We start from the raw sequence: 18,996 nt of genomic DNA, 5'->3' as shown, positions 1-18,996 counted from the left end.
AGGAATGCAAGGTTAAGATACCTAGGTGATCAATTGGAATGGTCTCTTATGTAATTCCAATAAACTATAAATCTCTCCCTTTTTGCGTTACTTCGTTTTTTTATTACCTCAATAATAAGAGTAGGATCTTGAGAATTGCGATGGGTTATTCCCTAGTTACTATACAAACAAGTACGTCAAATTTAGAAGGGAAAATAGTAACAACAGCAAAGTCAAATGAAATAACGAAAATCTGCCCTTAAAACAAAAGACAATTAGAAACTTCTCGCACCAATTGCTCCGTGTAATAGACAATTCCTTCTTCGATGTCATCCATTGTTCACGATTCCCATCTTAGAAATCCGCTAGATCCACCATCGGAGCTCTTGTGGGGCTTAAACCTGGTTAAAAAATCAGTTCGTTTCCACTAAATATTACCCTTTATAGACGTCATTAGCACGCCTACACGCTAATCCTAGCAGCCCTAACCGCCTTACCTAGCCCGCCATTGAGTCCGGGGAATGGCCCTAGCTTTCTTAAGTGCCAGCCCATTATTCGCTAACACCACTGCAAATTAATGTACCTAAGATACCTAGGTACTATAGCTACGGTTTTAAACACTCAGTTGATTTTTCGTTCTTTTTTTGTCCTTTCATAATAGCTTTAACTGTCTAGATGCTACGTACTTGGCCTTCTATCTCTGCAAAGGCATGGAATAGCCTTAGGAAATCTGGGCACCTAGGTATTTCCCAGAGCTCACTAGTGACCAGTTGCCAACCATTCCAGACACGGAAGCAAATGACCAGGCCCAACCTTTTTCATCGAAATTTACCCAGCATGGCGGCTCAAGATGCAATTCCGGCTTCTCACATAGGTACATCCTTGTTCTCCTCCCGTAACGCCTTAAGCTGGCGTTCAAAGTCTTTGTTAACCCATTCCCAGTATTGCTGCCAGACGGGGTTCGGCACCGATTGCTGTGCTTGAACCTGAGATGCCGAGGTAGCGCCTCCCATGGCACCTGGCAAAGTAGTCTTGGTCTTCTCCACAAGCAATATGGTAACACGCAATACGCTCTTAATGGCCTCTTCTTGCTTTTCAACCTCTTGCTTCACTGCGCCGTCCCTAAGCTTATGCGACAGCGTCTTCCTGTAGCATTCGGCAACTGTATCTAGACGCCGAGTAGTCTCCTCCGGGTCGATGACAATCAACTTGCTAAGCATGAGGTTGCAAAGAGACCGAATATCATTCTCGTCGTTAAGGCCAGCAATGATTCGATCGTAGAATTCGAGGCCGCTCACACGAGAGAATGCCGTCTCCATAAGGGCATACAAAGTCTCATATGCGCTCTAAATAAAACTGTAAGCAAAGGGTCCTCGCCAAGTAAATTGAAATACCATCGCTTACCTTGCGAACCTCTAATCCATCATCCACTAAATGTTTAAATGGGCCCATCTGAACCTCACGGATGAGCTCAGGCTTGATAACAGATTCTGTTATAACGAAGGGCAACAACTCGCTGAGGTGTGGAAGGATTAAGTCGGGTTTATTGTGCGCCGCCGAGTTCAAGGCCGTCATACCGAGACGACGGATTTCCATGTCCTTATCTTTCAAAACCGTAAGGAGCATATCAAATAGAACTGTCTTTAGCATCAAATCGAACGATTCATCACTATCCGGCAGTGTGTACCGCAGTGCTTGTACGGCTACACCCCTAAAGACGGGCGATGGGTCTCCCAGAAGTTCCTAAGAGGCGTCAGTTTTTATGTAATTGTAAAATTGTAGAACTTTGCTTACTTGAAGTTTCGGGATGTACGTTTTAGGCCCCATGATGGCTAGTCGTCCTATGCATTCGGAGCAAATCGCCCTGTTGTCATCAAGCTGAGCTGCTGAGAAAAGTAGTCGCCAAATTTCGCTTTCATATGATCTGATATCTATAGATGACGCGATGGCTTGATGAAGAATCTCTCGGATGGATTGCAGTAGTAGATATTGTTGGCTACCTGGTTTCTTGATTGCGTCAAGTATAGGCGGTAGGAAAACCGATACGTTCCCTGCGCCTGCACGGCCTAGGGCTACCGCGGCAGACACAGAGACTTTATCCGGCTCGTCATGGAATTGCTCCAAGAAAATTCTAGGTTGTAGGCGAGACTTAGGGCCAAGTCGTAGACCAATCTCTCCCAAGATTGCCAGCGCGAGACTTTGCCGGGTGGTATCCGGGGGTGTCAGCTTGCTGGATAGATTAAGTTCTTCAACGAAACTCTCAGCAGTCACGCCAACCTGTCCACCGCTCGCGACAAATAAAGCACCAGCAACCTTACCGACAGCTGCCGGGTCGCCCGCTATGCCAACACCTAAAACACCTTTCATCAATGGCTCCCCCATACCAGTCATACCGACGTTCGTTACTAAGGTAACGAGAGAGTCTAGTGGTAAGCCGGCGATATTCTTCTTAAGAAGCTCGCAAAGCGGAGTGATGATAGAAGGTGAGGATACGAGTTGATGATGCTCTAGTTGTAACTGCGCTATAACTAATAGAGCGGGGCTCAGGAGATAATTATCGTTGGCGGCAATGACGGGTAAAATGGATGTGACAATCTCGTTGGCCGTGGCCGCTCCGATCTGGCCCTTGGTTGCTGGTGAGAGAACGAGCTGTTGTAGAGCTTGGATGCTGGCGCCTCGTAGGGCACGGTTCGACTTTCGAAGCTGGCCACATAGCTCTAATGCGACTTGTTGTACCCACTTAGGCTCGAGGCCACCTGGCGTCAACGAATGCGCTGCCACGTTATCAATTGCTCGCACCGCATGTAGACGTGTTGTTTCGTTTCGTAGTCGGTCTAGAAGCAAATCTAAGGCAGCCTGGCGCTTATCCGAAGGGATTAGAGCGATACCATCCGGAGAAGACGTCCTCGAAATCAGCGTTCCAAGAGCTTGGATGGCTTTCTGGCGTACTTCAGTGTCTGCATCAACTGCCGATGCACGGTCCACTATAATTTCGTATAGCTTCTGCAATTCCGGCTTGTACTTCTGGGTCGTGAGTCTGGCTCGCGGCGGAGTTATAGCCTTGACCAATTCCTCGGCAGTCCGAATTGCTTCGCTGGAGATCTTATAGAATCTATCGCGAACGGCGGAAACTACACCAGCTACAATGTTCTCAAGGTAGCGTTGGAATAGACTCGAGGAATGAGTTTTCGCTATATCGCTCGTGAAATGAAGAACCGCTACACGTAATGTAGTTGCAGTGGCTGACGCGGTACCCGACAAGGTCATCGATGTCGAGTTGGCACTGCCTGTCACTCCTTTAGTAACATCAATAATCGGTTGCATGACCTGATCGAAATAATCGGCCAAACCACCATTTTGTACCGCAATCAAATCGTTTAACAGATTAATTATTGCTTGCTTTGTGGCAATTTGCTTGCCCTTGAGCAGCTTCGTCGCCGATTTAACGATCTGCGGCGTGAGCTTTTTGAGATCCGCGCGCGGACCGGTAGGTGGGACGGATTCGCGAGTGGGCGAAATAAGACCAGTGGCTCCCAAATAAGGAGCCTTGTTGGTATATACAACCCCACCGCTGCTCTGTCTTCGCCGTTTTCGGTTTTCTCCAAGGGAGGGAACGAGTTCATCGTCGGCTGTAATAGATTGAATGACACCCTCACCGGTTTTTCGGATTAGGAGAGCCACAGTGCTAATGATCTCGAGACGTACGTTCTCTTCTCGCTCATCGAAACGCTTGATAAGTGGAGAAGCAATGTCGTGATAAAGAGTCCCCTTCTCCAATAGGTCGGTACTTCGCGTAGAGATAAGAGTATACAGAGCTTTTGCTGCACATCTGCGAACTTTCCAACTCGCATCATCGTCGTCATCAAATCCAGCGTCGTCTTCGAATTCATCGTCTTCGTCTTCGTCATCACTATTTGCATCCTCATCCTCATCCATCTCCTCGTCTTCGTCGACTGCGTAGTTGGGATCGAATTTGAGGTAACGAAGACACGCCGCGATAACTGCATCAGTGTAGTCTCGCATCTGCAGGCCGCACGATGCCAAGAATGACTCCAGCGCAACCAATGCAGCCTCGCGAACCTCGTTGAAATCGGGATGAAGTTGATCATTACCTTCGCCGAGGGCTTCAAGCTGACTCTGCAATTCCTCTTGGCTCAGGGGACTCAGAACAAAGTCGATAAGACTAGGTAGATATTCGCCGAACTTGTGGGGAATTGATCTAGCGAGTGATCCCATTATAGAAACGTATAGACGGCGCATGACTGGGCTCAGTTTAGGCTGGCTCAGAGCCTTCTGGATCTTCTTAACCAGACCATCGAGGATACTAGTCGTCAAGTAGGGTGCAAGAATAGCAAGGGCAACGACTGCCCGTTTCTTGACAGGGGAGGGCGCAGAATCTCTTTCCAATACTTGTACAACCACATCTTGTAGCTTCTCAACCTCCAATGGCAGTAACAAAGGTCCAAAGCAGCGGACTACCTCAATGAGTACGTCCACAGATTCAGCAGTGGGGTCCCTATTCTTATCCAAGATCCCATGGGCTCCGCTAGGCATTTGCTTGTTAGAAGGGCCCGGGAGGCCCAGGATGCGTGGAATTAGAACGCGACTAACAACGTTATAGGTTTCGACCACTTCTCTAGAAGGGGGGACCCCACGCACTGGCTTCGGCAATGATGATATGGCGTTTCGGAGCGCAAGGGAGGGTATCGAATTATCCACCGAGTTCTTCATTTCAATAACGCTAAGCTTATCCAGCATGGGGGAGAGAACCGTGAGGGGAATTTTCGTCACGAGTGGGCCAACACTATTCGCATATCAGTTCCCGTCTATTGAACACACTGGCTCTAGGATATATCCATACCACTTAATTGCTAGGTTCTGAACCTCTCCATTTTGGTCGTCTAGGGTCTTGACCACATTGTCAACAATTCTAGAAGATGTATTATAATCATGGTTGAGGAAATCGACCTTCTGCTTGGTGAGGATTTGATGGAGGTCGTTCAATGACATAAAACGGAAATCAGGGTCCGGATCGCCTAGCTTAGCTAAGAGCGCGTTTATGCTCTGGGGATTCGGGTTGTTGACCGCAGAGGACGACATGGTGATATGGTATGCGAGCTAAAGAGGGAGGGTCGCAAGGGTTACGAGGAAGTAGGTCGAGGTAGGTCGGTGGGTGGGAATACCAGAACGGTAGTCTGCAATATTAGAATGCTTTGTAAGTAATCAGTACACCAAGAAAAGGAGAAGAGCATTATAAATGTAGAGTGATAATGATATGAAGGTAGAATAGTCTCCATTGGGTGAATAACCTACCGTGTGAACCTGATTGACCCTAGATCAGGGTGTCGACTCGAATTGTGACAATGACGGAAAGGAACGCGACGCTCGGAAAATCAAAGTGTCTATGTTCTTCCAATCAGCGTCAAAGGCCACAAACAATAAATGTAGTACTGTAGGAAAGCTTAGGCTTCCACCCGGGGAGGCAGGCACCAGATTCATTTGTAGGTACCATTAGGTAGAACAGGCAAGACGTTCTGGGAAACTAACCTTCCGCGAGTAATACGGAAAAGAAACCGAATTACATTGAACTCTCCAGAGTTAGCATGATGCAACAATGAGAGGTTGTAATAGTGATAGGGAGAATATTCGTAAGACTCGTGAAGTGTGAAGAAAAATTGTAATGTGAAAGTTTGATTGCGATAAAAGTAAAGTTGAATGTGATGTTTGTGAATTGAACAGTAGAAATCTAGTAGGTGAGGACATAACGGAAGGCAGCGATGGTGGGGTAGAGCTACCTAGGTACGTGCGTACCTGCCCTGTACTCGAACAAGCTTCGGACTAGGAGGGGTTAAACACTAACATTATATAATCACATGCAGTACTCGCAGGCAGGCACGGGCCAGATAAGAACTCAGGATACATGTACTAACATAAAGAGAGGTACAAACATATGGAGCACCTTGCCTCGAAAATATGAGAACAATTAGGTACCTACATAAAGTGCAGTACATAGCCAAACATTTAAACTGCAAACAAGGATGTAGCACTTGCGGCTCGGCGTTACACAAACAATTGAATCTAGACCCATACCTGTAGCATGCTCAGGTACTTAAGTCCGAAACTTCGTCGTTCGCCGTCTTTTCTCGTTTCCTTTCCCTCGACATCCAACCTTCCAAATGGATCACTCCGCCAATTCCTAATATTTCCGTCAAAGTCTCGACGGGGGTTAATCGACCTTAATGCGCCTAATAATACGACAAATCTTAATGATTTGATCGACTAAAATGTTAAGATAAAGACAACTCGGAAGGATCATGGGTAGTCCCCTATGAACAAACACATAATAAGGACTACCCACGATCCACGAACAAAACAACAAATTCGAGTACTAATTGTCTACCTAATCATCCTAAGGTAAGACCATTGCCTCTTCTAATTAGGGGCAATGGCTTACTGATGAGCGGGTACCCTCGGGGGTATCACCTACGGGGATGTTACTTACGGGGGTGACACCCGCCAAAGCGCCAGCATGGTCCACGAGAAAGCAACTAAGGGCCATGCCTACCGCATTAATGAGTGTGGCTGCCAAACCTAATTTTTTTGCGGTACCACACGACGGAAAAGAAGTAATATTTAACCTGGGATTTCTCAGCTCTAACAATCCATCTTTCCTCTCAAACCCACCAAGTCTACAACTCTGCCACCAAATTTCTCGAGCCAGGCATTTCCCAAAGCCCAAGAAAACATACAGAGAATAAATCACGACTTAAGCCAGCATTTCTCGAGCCTCCTAATATCGGCCACTAAAATAATTCCGTTGATAACGAGCGTCGCCCAACTACTCAACATGGATAGCCTCGTCCTCGCTCAGGAATACGGTCGACTGATCCCCCTAATCGAGCGTATCCGCCGCGCTTCAGATGTGGTCCTTAACCAGATGGACACCAACCCTTCCGAGGAGATTCGAGCAAGACTCCGAGTGATGGAAGACGAGATGATGGAGCTTATCGAAGACTACTCCCAGGCCTTGGATGTATTCGACCGATCAAGTTTCGCCCAGGAATACCATTACGGAGTATTGCCTGAGTGGCTCCAGTATCCCGAGGGTTGGGAGAACATTTGCTACTCGTTCCGACGCCTCCAGGACCTAGCGAAGCACATGATGGACTACTACGACGAGTGCTTGGACATCTTGGGTATCGAGTTAGTCGAGGACGACAACGGATCTTAATCGCCACCAGTACGTTCGGGTCGCAAGGCAGGCTTGGGAGGATATTTTAAGGATGGATCATCTTCAATCACGGTACTTTCGCAATAATGGGATCCTACACATTTCCCCAGTCATTTCACTGCAGCATTAGGGAAGCAACCTTGGAAGGAGGGTTATAAGCTATGGGAACCAGCCAACTCATCGACACCAGTTTTCCCCTCGGAACCATCATGCCCCTAAAAACCTAAGAATAATTGATTAAGGCAAACCAACTTCTCCATCCTACTACTTTATCATTATGATTTACTCGTGATTAGTGACCGATGCATGCCTGTACTCAAAGAGTCGTAACGTAGGGAGTTATACAATAGTTCCAATCGTCGCCACTACCTGAGAGTCTACTTGCTGATGTCCGCTCCATCAAATCATCTGTGTCACGATCCAAATATGCCATGATCCTCATTAAATTTAACCACGTAGAGAATGTACAAGATATTCACACTCCTAGTTCCCAACATCTGTAAATTATTTCCTTTTCATTTGCTTGACTTCGAAAGAAGAGTAACCCCAACACCTACCATCAAGACAACTCCCCTCCCAACTACATTTCTAGTCACTTGTGAGTGTAAAGATGGAGTGTCAATACACAATCTTCCTTTTTCTACTTCGCTTATTAGTATTCACTTTAATTCTCGCCTTCAATTTTCGACTTCCTGGATACGTTTATTTTTACCACCAACAGTCAAGACAACCTTTGAAATAAAAATATCATCCATCACAAAGCATCGAGCAAATAAATATGGTATCTCTAGATTGGAAGGCAATCCTAGAAAAGGGTTGGTGTATTTCAAAGGCTACAAATTTAATCACACCCAAATTGGATAGCTTTGCCCAGGAAAATAAGGTAGAGGAACACAACGCAGCTGCGAAGATAATGAATGACAACTGGACTACTATAAAAGCATAGGAGTCACTCTACGACGAGCTCCGATGCTGCGACTTTTCGCGTAGAGCTTATAGTGGAGATTTCTTCCAGGAGCTTTGAGATAGGGTCAAGGGCAAATTTGAGGAACTTAAGGGACTAAACGAAAAGGTGATGCCGTACTTTGAAGACATTATAGATATTCTAAGGATCATGATGGAATAGATAGAATAGATCACAGTAGAATAGTAGGAATACCTAATTTAAATATTTTAGTCGTTCTCAGCGATTTCCCTTCCGCATGGGTATATAACTTGAGGCCTTTGGTTCCACCTAAACTAGAGCGTTGGATTGCCACTCGCCAACGACGTAAATAATTAGTAGTGCTCAGTCACAACGTTATCCAAAATCACCATGCGAGCCAGTATTGTGGTTATCTTTACATGTATAACTACCTACCTAGCTTAGGTAGGCAGCACCATAGATGCCTAAGCACCTCTCCAAATAGGGTAATAACCCGACAGCCCCAGTGAAGACAACATCCTCCAGCCAACCATGCGTATAAAAAGGATCCCACTAAGAGACCTAACAAACGATAAATTCACACTTTGCGTATCTCTTCTTTGGCATACGCTTCCCACAAAAACATTCCGGGCATAGCCCATTAACCAATATGGCGCGACAAGATTTCAAACTCGTCAATGTCGATAAGTGGATGAACCTTGAAAGGGGTGCATCAATGGCCGGAGAATTGAATTACAATGGAGAACCTGAAGCACTTATATCTCTCCTAACCATCCCTGACTTGGTCGATACTCTAGCATCTGAATCCCAACTTATACGAACACGAAAGCATAAGTACACTTGAAAAAGACCACTAGCAGAAAATCGTCCTGTAGCTAACACAATACCTAGTATTACGAGCCAGTTAGTGAGGCTTCCCCAAGAGGTCCTTGACGCTATCACTGCCGAGCTACGCGACCCAATTTCACTCCTAAGCTTAGCTATTACTTGTTCTTATCTTTGGCGGGTTCTTCTCCCGCGTGTTAGAAAAGCGATAACCACTATCAAAGCACCATGGGCCGGCGACCGTCTAGTCTTTGTTGGATCCTCTGCCGAAGGAGTTCCCAAAGGCTGCGAAGACTACGAAGAAGCTCGGTACATTTCCGAAAACTTTAGAGATAGTACCAATCATGACAAACGTGAAAGGTGGCAAGGGCCTTAGTACAAGCCTCGAAGGCTCGGGGAGTTTCATGAGAATTCTGACCTGCCGGAATACCCCGACAATAATCCCCTGTACTGCGATATTACGGCGATAGTACAGAGACCACTACCCATGGAGAAACAATTCGAGGACTGCCCTGATACGCAACTTCTCATGCGTTTGTATCAAACACTTCGACGATACCCCGAATCTAAGCTACCCGGAGTCTTACGGAACTTGACGAAGCGACAATATGTCCTCGACACAAAGGTTGCACAAGATTGCTGGCCATGCAATCTAGGTCAATTCGTTATTTGCCTAACAGAATGGGAAACTAATGGTTGTGATGCCATCGGAACCGGAGATTGGGCAGGTGACCGCATCGACATTCGCAGCACCGACAACATTTCGGAAGGGTGGACCGATATAAGTGAGAAAATAGTCGCACATATGGCTGATAATTATCTCTTCTCGGAAGACGAAGATTATTATATTGATAATCCCGATATGAGGACATGGGTTGAGTGAATTGGGAATCTTGCTGTATACCGTTACCCATATATGCGTATAATGCATACCTAGGTAGGATTCTGGGGGATAAGCACAGTCAAAGACATTGAAATCAAGACAACTCAATTGTACGGTTAAGAGCTAAGATGAACTGTCCCTTGTTTCGAAAACTCGGCGAACGACTCAAGTCAAAGGGGATTCTAGTACAATGTGTTAGATAACCGGCGCGATGTCATAAGCCACGACGACATCACGAGCAGATGTGAATAAACAAACAATGCCTGAATTAGCTCAAAGGTTTTTTATATAAACAATCGAAGCTGCTGTTCACCTCTCCTATCAATTTTACCATACCAGCAGGGCAAGAAACCTAGGTACACCCTTCTTGAAAGCAGACAAGATCACAGCTAAGAGAAGGAATTGTGAAAACCACCCAAGTTACTCATAATTCATCGATCACTTTTAGAACCCTTACTTCCCTATGTCTAGGGGCTGCCTCCTAACCCCCTATTATATTTTGTTAGTGATGTTCCTAACGCTGTTTATGAAGAATATTGGAACTCTTATCATGTCTAGAGAGGCGGAACTGGTCGCCAAAATCTCTAGCATAGAGACAGAGAAACAGCGATTGGTCAATAACAAAGACAACCAGAAAGCCTTTGAGGATGAATCGATAGGAAAGGCGGACGAAGCAGCTAAGATGAAAATTGCATTTGTTCGCGCCCGAATGGAGATCCTAGAAAAGGAGGCGAACAGCTTACAAGCAGAGTTGGACAAGGAAAGGCAGAGGAAGAAGCAACGTGAATCTGAGTGAGAAATGCATACTTAGGGGTGTGATATTCTGGGTATGATCATCATGTAGCGTCTTCGAAGGCGTAGATCTGATAGCAAACTATTTCTGTACCCCTACCTAGACTACATTAGTCGTTTAAACCCTGTACTGTGCCTGTATTGTACCTAGATCCCGATTATTTACGAATATAGATAAATATCTGGTCTTACCTAATCATATGTGGAATCAGCAATGCGGTATTGTGCCAACCTCCCTACTAATTCCCCTCCATCATTGTGTTGATATCATGCTTTCTTCGTAGTATAAGCCGCTATGTAGCGTGCCTTTCTTTTCGTCTGATATCGCGAAGAATGCCGGGAAAAATGGAGACCGTGCTCGCCTTGAGCGTATGTACCACACATCCAACTGCGGGAAAGACCAGATTGAGTGTAATCTGACGAATCGTCTAGTCGACCATGATATATTTTCCCATATGTGGAAGACCTACCTGTATACCAATCATGTTTACCTACCTAGGTAGGTAGCCAGGAAGTTTTACTATATAATGTCCGAAAGCACCACTTATTTCTATCATTTTCACCATACCATTTCACTACGAATAACTTCATTCAGAGAACCACGACGACGACAAAGTGTATTCCAAAAAAAGGCACGAATTATCAAAAGACCACTAGAAGTGTCGATACTCTTAAAACCTAATTTGAAGAATTTCGCGTTCCCAATCCTAAGGTACCTATGCACATGACCACCTCCACTTATACGTAAATAAAATAACTGAAGGCATTATCGCTAATACAATACTCAAGACTCATCGAAACATCCCCGGCATCATGGGGGTTGCTGAGATACAAGAGTTGATGAAAGAGGTCAATGCTATCGGGGCCCAGGTCAAGGCTCTGACCGAGACGGACGAGAACAAGAAGATACTGGAACAAGTTGCAGCGGGAACGACGGACGAGGCGACTAAGGCTAAAGCTGATGCGATCAATTCCAGACTCGCAGAGCTTCATAAAAGGATAGACGAATGCCATGCACAGCTGAAAAAGGAGAATGAAAGATTGATAAGAGAAATGGGAGAAGCAAAGTGAGCTTCGTATCAAGCGATGGGTTCCAGCGGGGATGATACGATAAACATCATCGAAATGTAGTGTCTTTGAAGAAGACACATTTTTGATAATAAATTGATTTTTCCGCCTCTGTCCAGATCAAGTTCACGGTTTAAATTAAGAGTTTTGCTCGTAGCGACAAACACCTAGGTGTATGCAATTGTCGTATCGTAATCCCTTCCTACTATATCGCTTCGAGTGGTATGCACCTGCGACCTCGATGGGTATTACTTCCTTTCATTTCAGTCGACTGTTTCCTACTTCGATAGCTTATGGTCCACCTAAACGCATAGCAAGAGCGTGGCGTACTCCAACTGTTCAAAACAGCAAGAGGCATGCAGGTCTACTCCAAGACTGGTCTTAAAAGGAGCTGGGGGGGCCGATAGCACACGGACACCACTTTTCCTTCAACACCTTTCCAAGAATTTGTATCATATCGAAATATACACAACGGTCATTAATTGCCCTCAATCATCCTACACGCAATTCATAAATAGGACATTATAAATACCACACACATACCTTCTTTTGAAGCAGTTCCACCATACACCACACCTCCACCTAAGAATCCTACACAATGGCAAACCAAAGCAACCCAGACCCGAGCGAGTTTACAGCGGAGCCGATGGAAATATTTCCAGACTACCAAGACCAAGAACAACCCCAAGACGCCGCAGGACTCACGGATATCGTCGAGAAGCTCAAGCAAATAGATATAGACGACATCCCAATGCAACCCACACGTTTGGACTGGAGTCCCACTGAATTGGCAATACTACACATGAAGGCAGAGAAACTCGAAACTGCGTGGAAAGTATTCAAACAATTGATAACCACAGACCTTATGGAAGGTGAATCCGAGTTGAAGAGAAAATTGCGTGATGCGGTCCATGAGTTTTGTGTGGAGCTGGCTGATGTGGTTATACCGATTATCGATATGGTACTCGCAGAGATCAATCGATCAACGCCTCATCGACGACACTCGGGGTAATGAGTTCGATGGAACGGGCACGGACGTAGCGATTTGTAAATGATTGTTTAATCGAGTCAGGCCTTCATGGTTGGAAGCGGAAAGGATCGGGATGGATACAGTGGATACAGTGGATACATGGCTATTCTGGCATCACACAGAGATAGTATGCAGGACTATCATGAGCGAAATATGAACATTAATTTCTCTTACCTAAACGTCCGGGCTTCTGTGATCTGTGCCTCATCAGTTACACGAAACGGTTTTCGATAATGACGAACTTCCGAGTCTCACTACCCACAAAGTCGGGATTAGAGAGGCGTCCGAGACACCCAAAAAGCCGCCCACCCAACAACCAGATCTAACCGAGTCTTGTATACAAGACTTGCAAGTTGCAATACTCCTTCAAGCCCTCTACTCCATAATGTACACCAATCCCACTACTCTTATACGCCCCAGACCCAAACTTCGGGTCGACCTCCGCATGCGTATTAACCCAAACTGACCCCGCCTCAAGCTGTCGAGCGATACGTTCAGTCCTATATACATCCTTTGACCACACCGAAGCACCGAGACCGTATTCAGTATTATTAGCACGTTCTATGACCTCCGATTCCTCGCTCCATTTAAGAACGGGGAATATAGGGCCTAGCATTTGTTAGTTGTCGATCCGGAGTGGAAGTGGGGGTCATAGGGTTGTTGGGACGCCACTCGGACTAACACCTCGGACTTCAACAAAATTTTGGTAACTCACCGAATGGTTCTTCAGTAACGATCCTGGAGTTATCCGGCGGATTATCTACGATCGTAGGCGCCAAAAAGAAACCCTTCTGATCGGCAAGAGGCTTTGTGTTACCAGCCGCTATACTCAGCCCATTTGATTCGATATCCGCCAACAACCCCTCCACCCTCTCGTATTGCGGTCCGTTCGACACCGGTCCAATCGACGGATCTTCATCTCCCTTAAAGCTAACAGCATTCGCAAACGCCGCCATCGCAGCAACGAATCTATCGTAGATCGATTCATGCACGTAGATACGCTTCGGTATAACACAAATCTGTCCCGAATTGGCGAGGGCGAAGTACGCGAGTTTCGGCGCGACGGCTTCGATATCAACGTCCTGGCACACGATTGCGGGGTCATTGCCGCCTAACTCAAGAACGCAGCGCTTTAAAGTCTTGCTGCAGGACTCCATCACTTTCTTCCCTACCTCGACCGAGCCGGTAAAACTAACTACATCGATACCAGGATGCGCAGTTAACCAAGGACCGAGCTCGTCGTCACCGCTTAATGCTTGAAAGACACCCGGTGGGAAAAATTGTAGACCGAGTTCAGCGAGTTTGAGGTCGCAATATGGTGCGTGTGGTGATGGCTTGAGGATGAAGGTGTTACCAGTGACAAGTGCCGACGCAATCTTGACACATGCGAGAAAAATAGGATAGTTCCAAGGAACAAGACCAGCAGCGACGCCAAGTGGTGTATATCGCGATATGACTTTTCGCTTGTCGCTATTTTCCACCACCTCTTCGGGTAAGGTGAGGTCGCTTAGGCCACGGAGGAACATAAGAGTCAGCCATAGCTCGATCTGGCTTTCTTTGGCCTACAACCCGCGACACACTTAGTATCAGCATAAGCATTTCGAATAAGAGGGGGGGTGTATTTCAGGTCGTGTATAATGTGACTAACCGATTTACCCTGCTCTTTGATTAGCAAGTCTAGAAAACCCGCGCCATTCGCCTCGAAAGCGTCGGCGAAATCCTTCAAGGCCTTTTGACGTCCCGCCCAGGACGTAGAAGCCCAAGCCTTTCTTGCCTTCCGTGCCGTTTCAACGGCCCTATCGACGTCGTCGCGGGTGCTGAGGGGCACTTGTGGATTATCGTGTAACGTAGCGGGGTTCACACTACATCGGGTCTTGCCCGTGCTAGAGTTACAGAGCTTCCCGTCGATCACATTGTAAAATGTGGTAAAATCGAGCTTGGTATGAGCTGAGCTTGCGTTATCAGCCATGCTAGATATCTAGTATAGATGAACCTGGGAAAATGATGTATAATAAATGGAGTTCAAGAAGTGCGCAAGGTAGCTGATGGGTCTTCCTTTTATGGAGATGACAGGATTCATAGTTGGTTGGACTTCTTCGTAAACCAACACACACAATAACGCGCATATCTTCAGCACTATTCAAGCCAATTAGCACACACACGAGACTGTTGAGATCTACAAGTAGTTTACGGATCTACTATTTTAGCCCCCATAGGAAATAAGGCGTCCATAGTGGTAAAATTTAACAGGCCTCGCCGACAATGCGAACCTCTGTAAAACTGATATTTTATCTCCCTTTATGAGCTATCGCTAAAAGTGGTGCTCCCTGGTGCTTCCATTGGCCTTTCGTGTCCTTGTGCCCTCTTATGCCCACCGGTACCCACCGGACCCCACTGAATGAGCGTCCCCTTCGCCCTTTCCTCCCCCCATATATCGTAATGAGCATCGAAATTTTGGGTCTGCGTCTGGATATTGTGTTCAGTGTCCGATGTCTTAAGTTGTTGAGCTAGTACCCGTATCTTGCTTATGAACACGTCATGCGCGATATACGCTCCTTTTAACCATCTACTTCCGGAGCCGGTATCGAACTGCTTCCGTCCGTGGAGAACGCGTAAGTTGTCGAAGAGCACGCACTCCCCTGGCTGCATTTTATACTCGTACATCCACATGTCATCTTCTAACAACTGCCTAAATCTGGTCGCAGCCTCCAACCACGTATTATATACTGAGCCGCCTTGTCTCTTCCCACACACAGTCTGTACACTGGCCTGAAACGGCGGGGACCAGAAGGCCTGGAAGCCGGTGTGACGATTTTCCTCTATAACGGGGCGTTGATATTCGTAATGGTGACTGTGTTTAGTATAATGATATTTTAGCCTTCTATTTAACAGAGAGCGGTATAGACGCTCCGGTCCGAGTTTCATTAAACAAGCGGCTCTCAAACCGTCAGTGAACAGAGATTCGCCGCCCTCGCATGTGTTCTCTAGACAATGTAGGAGCTGGATACGAGGCGGGCTCTGCATATATAACAAATCCTGATGTAATCCGAGGAAGGAGCTTGTGTAAGCTATATTTTCTGCGTTCGGTTTAGAACGTACATCCCAAGTTCTGCCGTAGAACGTCTCTTGCAGATTGCCAATTTGATTTGCGATAGAAACTACCGACTCCTCGGATGGTGGTACGTTGCGCAAGAAAAGTATCCCATGAGTACGAAGTACCCGTAACCCAGAAAGAAACTCGTCTTTGCCAGCGAGCCACTGGTCGTAGTCGAGGGTGAGGCGGTCCTTCTTGAGCATACGCTTGTCCCATAATTTTGGTCTGTGCCGTGGGATCGGGATCCTTTTATATGCAATAGTGTCTGAGGAATATTGAGATACGTGGTTATCGCGGGTCAGAAAATCATCTTTCCAAACAATTTCGAGTCCACCATCCGCTATCTTGGTCACTTTTTCAATGGGGAGTTCGACAGGCACGTCGCATGTGCTGAATTTCTTCTGGCCAGAGTCCGGGTTCACACAATGGCTACATTCGCAAGCATCGCGTAAATAGTGGCGATTTAAATACCGAACCGGCCGATCTGGATCGATGAGGCCAATAGGGCTAGAATTAACCGGTTCCCAATCCTGCAACAGCTCAGCGCGCGGCACATCGGTTTTGGAGCTATTTGTGCCCTCTGGCTGACCCTCCGAAGTTTGCTGGGTTGTCAGTCCTCTTTTACTATTAAAGGGAATATTCGCTGATCCTAGCAATTTCTTGGGTCGAGGGTCAAGATCGTATCCACTACTGTCAAGCTTGCGAAGGTTATACGGATGCAAGCTACATCGAAGTTGAGTCTTGAATGGAACTCCCCGTAGTGTCGTAAAGTTTCGGTCGAGACTTCGGCTCAAACCATGCTTGGTGAGACGAATATGACGACTTCCGGAATTCAATAGACTCCTTGACACGCCCGTCGTGGTTGTCACGGAACCCATGATAGATGATTGTATCAACTTGAAAGCTAATTAGCATGTGACAGTTAGGCGAATAGGGCCGTGCGGCGATATAACTCGCGGGCGTGAGGTGAATAAGGCCGTTCCCATCCCAGAGTCTACACATGTAAAGAGTGGAATGAACGACGTACGATCAATCTAGTCGCGCAATCGGCTAAATCGTGTCCTTGTGCACGGACCACGCGAAGATCTAGCCAAGGTCCCACAGTAATCATGATTGAGCCAATAGAACTTCGATGAGATAATGAGACGCGAAACATGCATTACCATGCTTACACTTTTAACCCTGTAGCTGGTTATCAAATATATGTAGATAGAAAGAACCATATTCTGCTTTAAGTGCATATATATCGGTATAGATTAGGTGGAAGATGACAACTTCGACCCTAGTTCCTAAAACCAGATATACCAATATAGATTTCAGAGCGCTGTGTCTTTGCGTCAGGACGTTATGATTATTCAGCGTGAGGAATCGTCTCCGGAGCAAATGACACTACATCGGAACCTTGGTTAAGATGTTACTTCCCTCCATCAAAAGGAATAAGCGATGTTCTTTTTCCCGACCGAAGAGCACGAAGATGCCTTCGCCCCTTTGTGTGTTTCTCCCATTGTTGTTCGGATTGGAGGGAGGTACCGCATATTTCGCAAGTCCTGACCTTAAACGTTTCAGATGACGCCTTCTCGTCCCCGAATGCCATTAAAACTTCGCTTGCCTTGTCAGATACTTCGATTGGTTTGATTAAATCACAACCATCAAGAAAATCTCGACAAATCTTCCTTGCAGGTTCGAGAACATCGGTCGAAAATTTACTGGGACAGGAACTGTCAAGTATAAACAAATGATCCATTGCCCGGTGGTCTCGGAACGCTGGTATGGACTTATGTCGAATCCATCGTAACTGTTGTCTTGCGTACTGCCTCGTTGCAATTCTTATCAGCTCTAATCCAGCCTCCTTCACTTGTTCCAATTTGGCTGGACTCTCTTCATTTCGTTCAGCTTCGAAAAATGACTCCATTTGTTTGTAGCCAATAGACTGCCATATTCCACGAGTGAGGTCGACAGTTTCTCCCTGTTGAGTTCGTAGTTTTCTGGCTTTATGTAGACTTCTCACCTCCTCCATTAACCCATTTTCGTACATCTTATTCACTCTTTTATTGAGACGTTCTTTTAACACGTCGGAGTCGGTATAAACCCAAAACATCAATGATTGCCAAGGACTATCGACTTGGCTCGAAAATGCCTTCCCTTGTTTTTGCTCGGCGTATATATCCGATGCTCGCTTGCCGGTAGTAAGGAATATCTCCAGGGAACGTCTAATCTTGCGTCGATCGTCGGGGTGCCACCGATCTGCCATAATAGGATCCACCTCTCGGAGACGTCTTAACATCATGTCGGTAGGCCCCTCTAGAATAGGAAATTGTGTTCCATTTTCTTCTTGGGGCCGGCGTTGCAGAAAGCCGTCGTCTGTACCCTGGGAGGTAACTAGGTTGTCTTCGAAAAGCACGCTATGGACATAATAATGGGTGCCGCCTACTATGATGGGAAGCTTCCCTCTACCACGGATTTCGCGAATGAGCCTTTTTGCTTCACGTGCGAAAACATCAACCGCCCATGTTGGCTCATGAGGATTTATGGTTGCTAACAAATGGTGTGGAACACCTCGTCGCTCTTCAAGTGAAAGTTGGTTTGTGATGATAGGTAAACCCCTATACATCTGCATAGCGTCGGCATTGATAATTTCGCCATCAAACTTAAGAGCTAAGTCTACCGCAAGCTGGGATTGAAGTTAGACTACTGTTGTGGGAGCGAAAAAAAAAGAGAACTGAAAAACTCACATCTGATTTTCCCGTGCCTGTTGTTCCCAGGATAGCCACGAGAGGCTCCTTGGGAGGGGACGTTGTAGCCATTGTCCGCACATTTCTCCTAAAAAAAGATATTAAATTTCGTCTCAGTCCTATCATTAATTGATGTTATTTCATGCTATGCAGTGTAGATTAAGTTGAAAGATCGATATGCGTCGAAGTCATTTATTTTTAAGATGGTTACATCGCGTCAATTTGAATGAAATCGAAATGCGAAATGCCAAGAAGATTTGAATGATTTTGGGGTATCTTGGTGGGGCACGAATCTATCTTATGTAATCCAATAATGGAGAAATTAAATTCTTGGGGTCTTAAGCCACATCTGAGGCTTATAAAGTGAAATGCGCCTCGCTTTATCCCACTTTAGGTTAGAACCCAAAGGTGTTTATTGCCCCAGGCGAAACTCAGGG

General features: G+C 46.1%; 5 protein-coding genes across 5 annotated transcripts; 1 reads left to right on the top strand and 4 right to left on the bottom strand.

The window, feature by feature from the left end:
• Positions 1 to 398: 398 nt before the first annotated feature.
• F4822DRAFT_189775 (TIP120-domain-containing protein) lies at positions 399 to 5,160 on the bottom strand. Its single transcript, XM_051453542.1, has 4 exons — positions 4,841 to 5,160; positions 1,774 to 4,783; positions 1,384 to 1,722; positions 399 to 1,325 (listed from the first exon to the last, which is right to left on the bottom strand). The coding sequence occupies exons 1-4, from the start codon at positions 5,077 to 5,079 to the stop codon at positions 846 to 848; spliced, it is 4,068 nt and encodes a 1,355-aa protein (XP_051317335.1). The 5' UTR covers positions 5,080 to 5,160; the 3' UTR covers positions 399 to 845.
• A 3,565-nt stretch (positions 5,161 to 8,725) lies between these two features.
• F4822DRAFT_442506 (uncharacterized protein) lies at positions 8,726 to 9,843 on the top strand (the record flags this gene model as incomplete). The annotated part of the gene is made up of 3 exons (XM_051462990.1): positions 8,726 to 8,969; positions 9,027 to 9,269; positions 9,351 to 9,843. The coding sequence occupies exons 1-3, from the start codon at positions 8,785 to 8,787 to the stop codon at positions 9,841 to 9,843; spliced, it is 921 nt and encodes a 306-aa protein (XP_051317334.1). The 5' UTR covers positions 8,726 to 8,784.
• Positions 9,844 to 13,055: 3,212 nt separating this feature from the next.
• On the bottom strand, positions 13,056 to 14,945 carry F4822DRAFT_442502 (aldehyde dehydrogenase; the record flags this gene model as incomplete). The annotated part of the gene is made up of 3 exons (XM_051462989.1): positions 14,382 to 14,945; positions 13,449 to 14,295; positions 13,056 to 13,342 (listed from the first exon to the last, which is right to left on the bottom strand). Exons 1-3 carry the CDS (start codon positions 14,700 to 14,702, stop codon positions 13,056 to 13,058), a joined length of 1,455 nt encoding a protein of 484 aa, XP_051317333.1. The 5' UTR covers positions 14,703 to 14,945.
• Positions 14,946 to 16,973, bottom strand: F4822DRAFT_189540 (Clavaminate synthase-like protein). The gene has a single exon (XM_051453538.1). The coding sequence runs from the start codon at positions 16,703 to 16,705 to the stop codon at positions 15,032 to 15,034; it is 1,674 nt and encodes a 557-aa protein (XP_051317332.1). The 5' UTR covers positions 16,706 to 16,973; the 3' UTR covers positions 14,946 to 15,031.
• Positions 16,974 to 17,241: 268 nt separating this feature from the next.
• On the bottom strand, positions 17,242 to 18,631 carry F4822DRAFT_427408 (tRNA isopentenyltransferase; the record flags this gene model as incomplete). The annotated part of the gene is made up of 2 exons (XM_051460733.1): positions 17,242 to 18,498; positions 18,560 to 18,631. The coding sequence occupies 2 exons, from the start codon at positions 18,629 to 18,631 to the stop codon at positions 17,242 to 17,244; spliced, it is 1,329 nt and encodes a 442-aa protein (XP_051317331.1).
• Positions 18,632 to 18,996: the final 365 nt, after the last annotated feature.

Source organism: Hypoxylon trugodes (genome assembly GCF_022578975.1).
Source record: "Hypoxylon trugodes strain CBS 135444 unplaced genomic scaffold F4822scaffold_3, whole genome shotgun sequence".
Lineage (NCBI taxonomy): Eukaryota > Fungi > Ascomycota > Sordariomycetes > Xylariales > Hypoxylaceae > Hypoxylon > Hypoxylon trugodes.
This window is presented reverse-complemented; position numbering and strand designations above follow the sequence as displayed.

Excerpts from the sequence above, each read along its gene's own strand:
- F4822DRAFT_189540 (XM_051453538.1), bottom strand. The coding sequence starts at position 16,705 with ATGGGTTCCGTGACAACCACGACGGGCGTGTCAAGGAGTCTATTGAAT.
- F4822DRAFT_189775 (XM_051453542.1), bottom strand. The coding sequence starts at position 5,079 with ATGTCGTCCTCTGCGGTCAACAACCCGAATCCCCAGAGCATAAACGCG. Across the intron at positions 4,784-4,840 it reads CAGAACCTAGCAATTAAGTG|TGTTGGCCCACTCGTGACGA; the intron begins GTATGGATATAT and ends ATATGCGAATAG. Across the intron at positions 1,723-1,773 it reads CGTACATCCCGAAACTTCAA|GAACTTCTGGGAGACCCATC; the intron begins GTAAGCAAAGTT and ends GACGCCTCTTAG.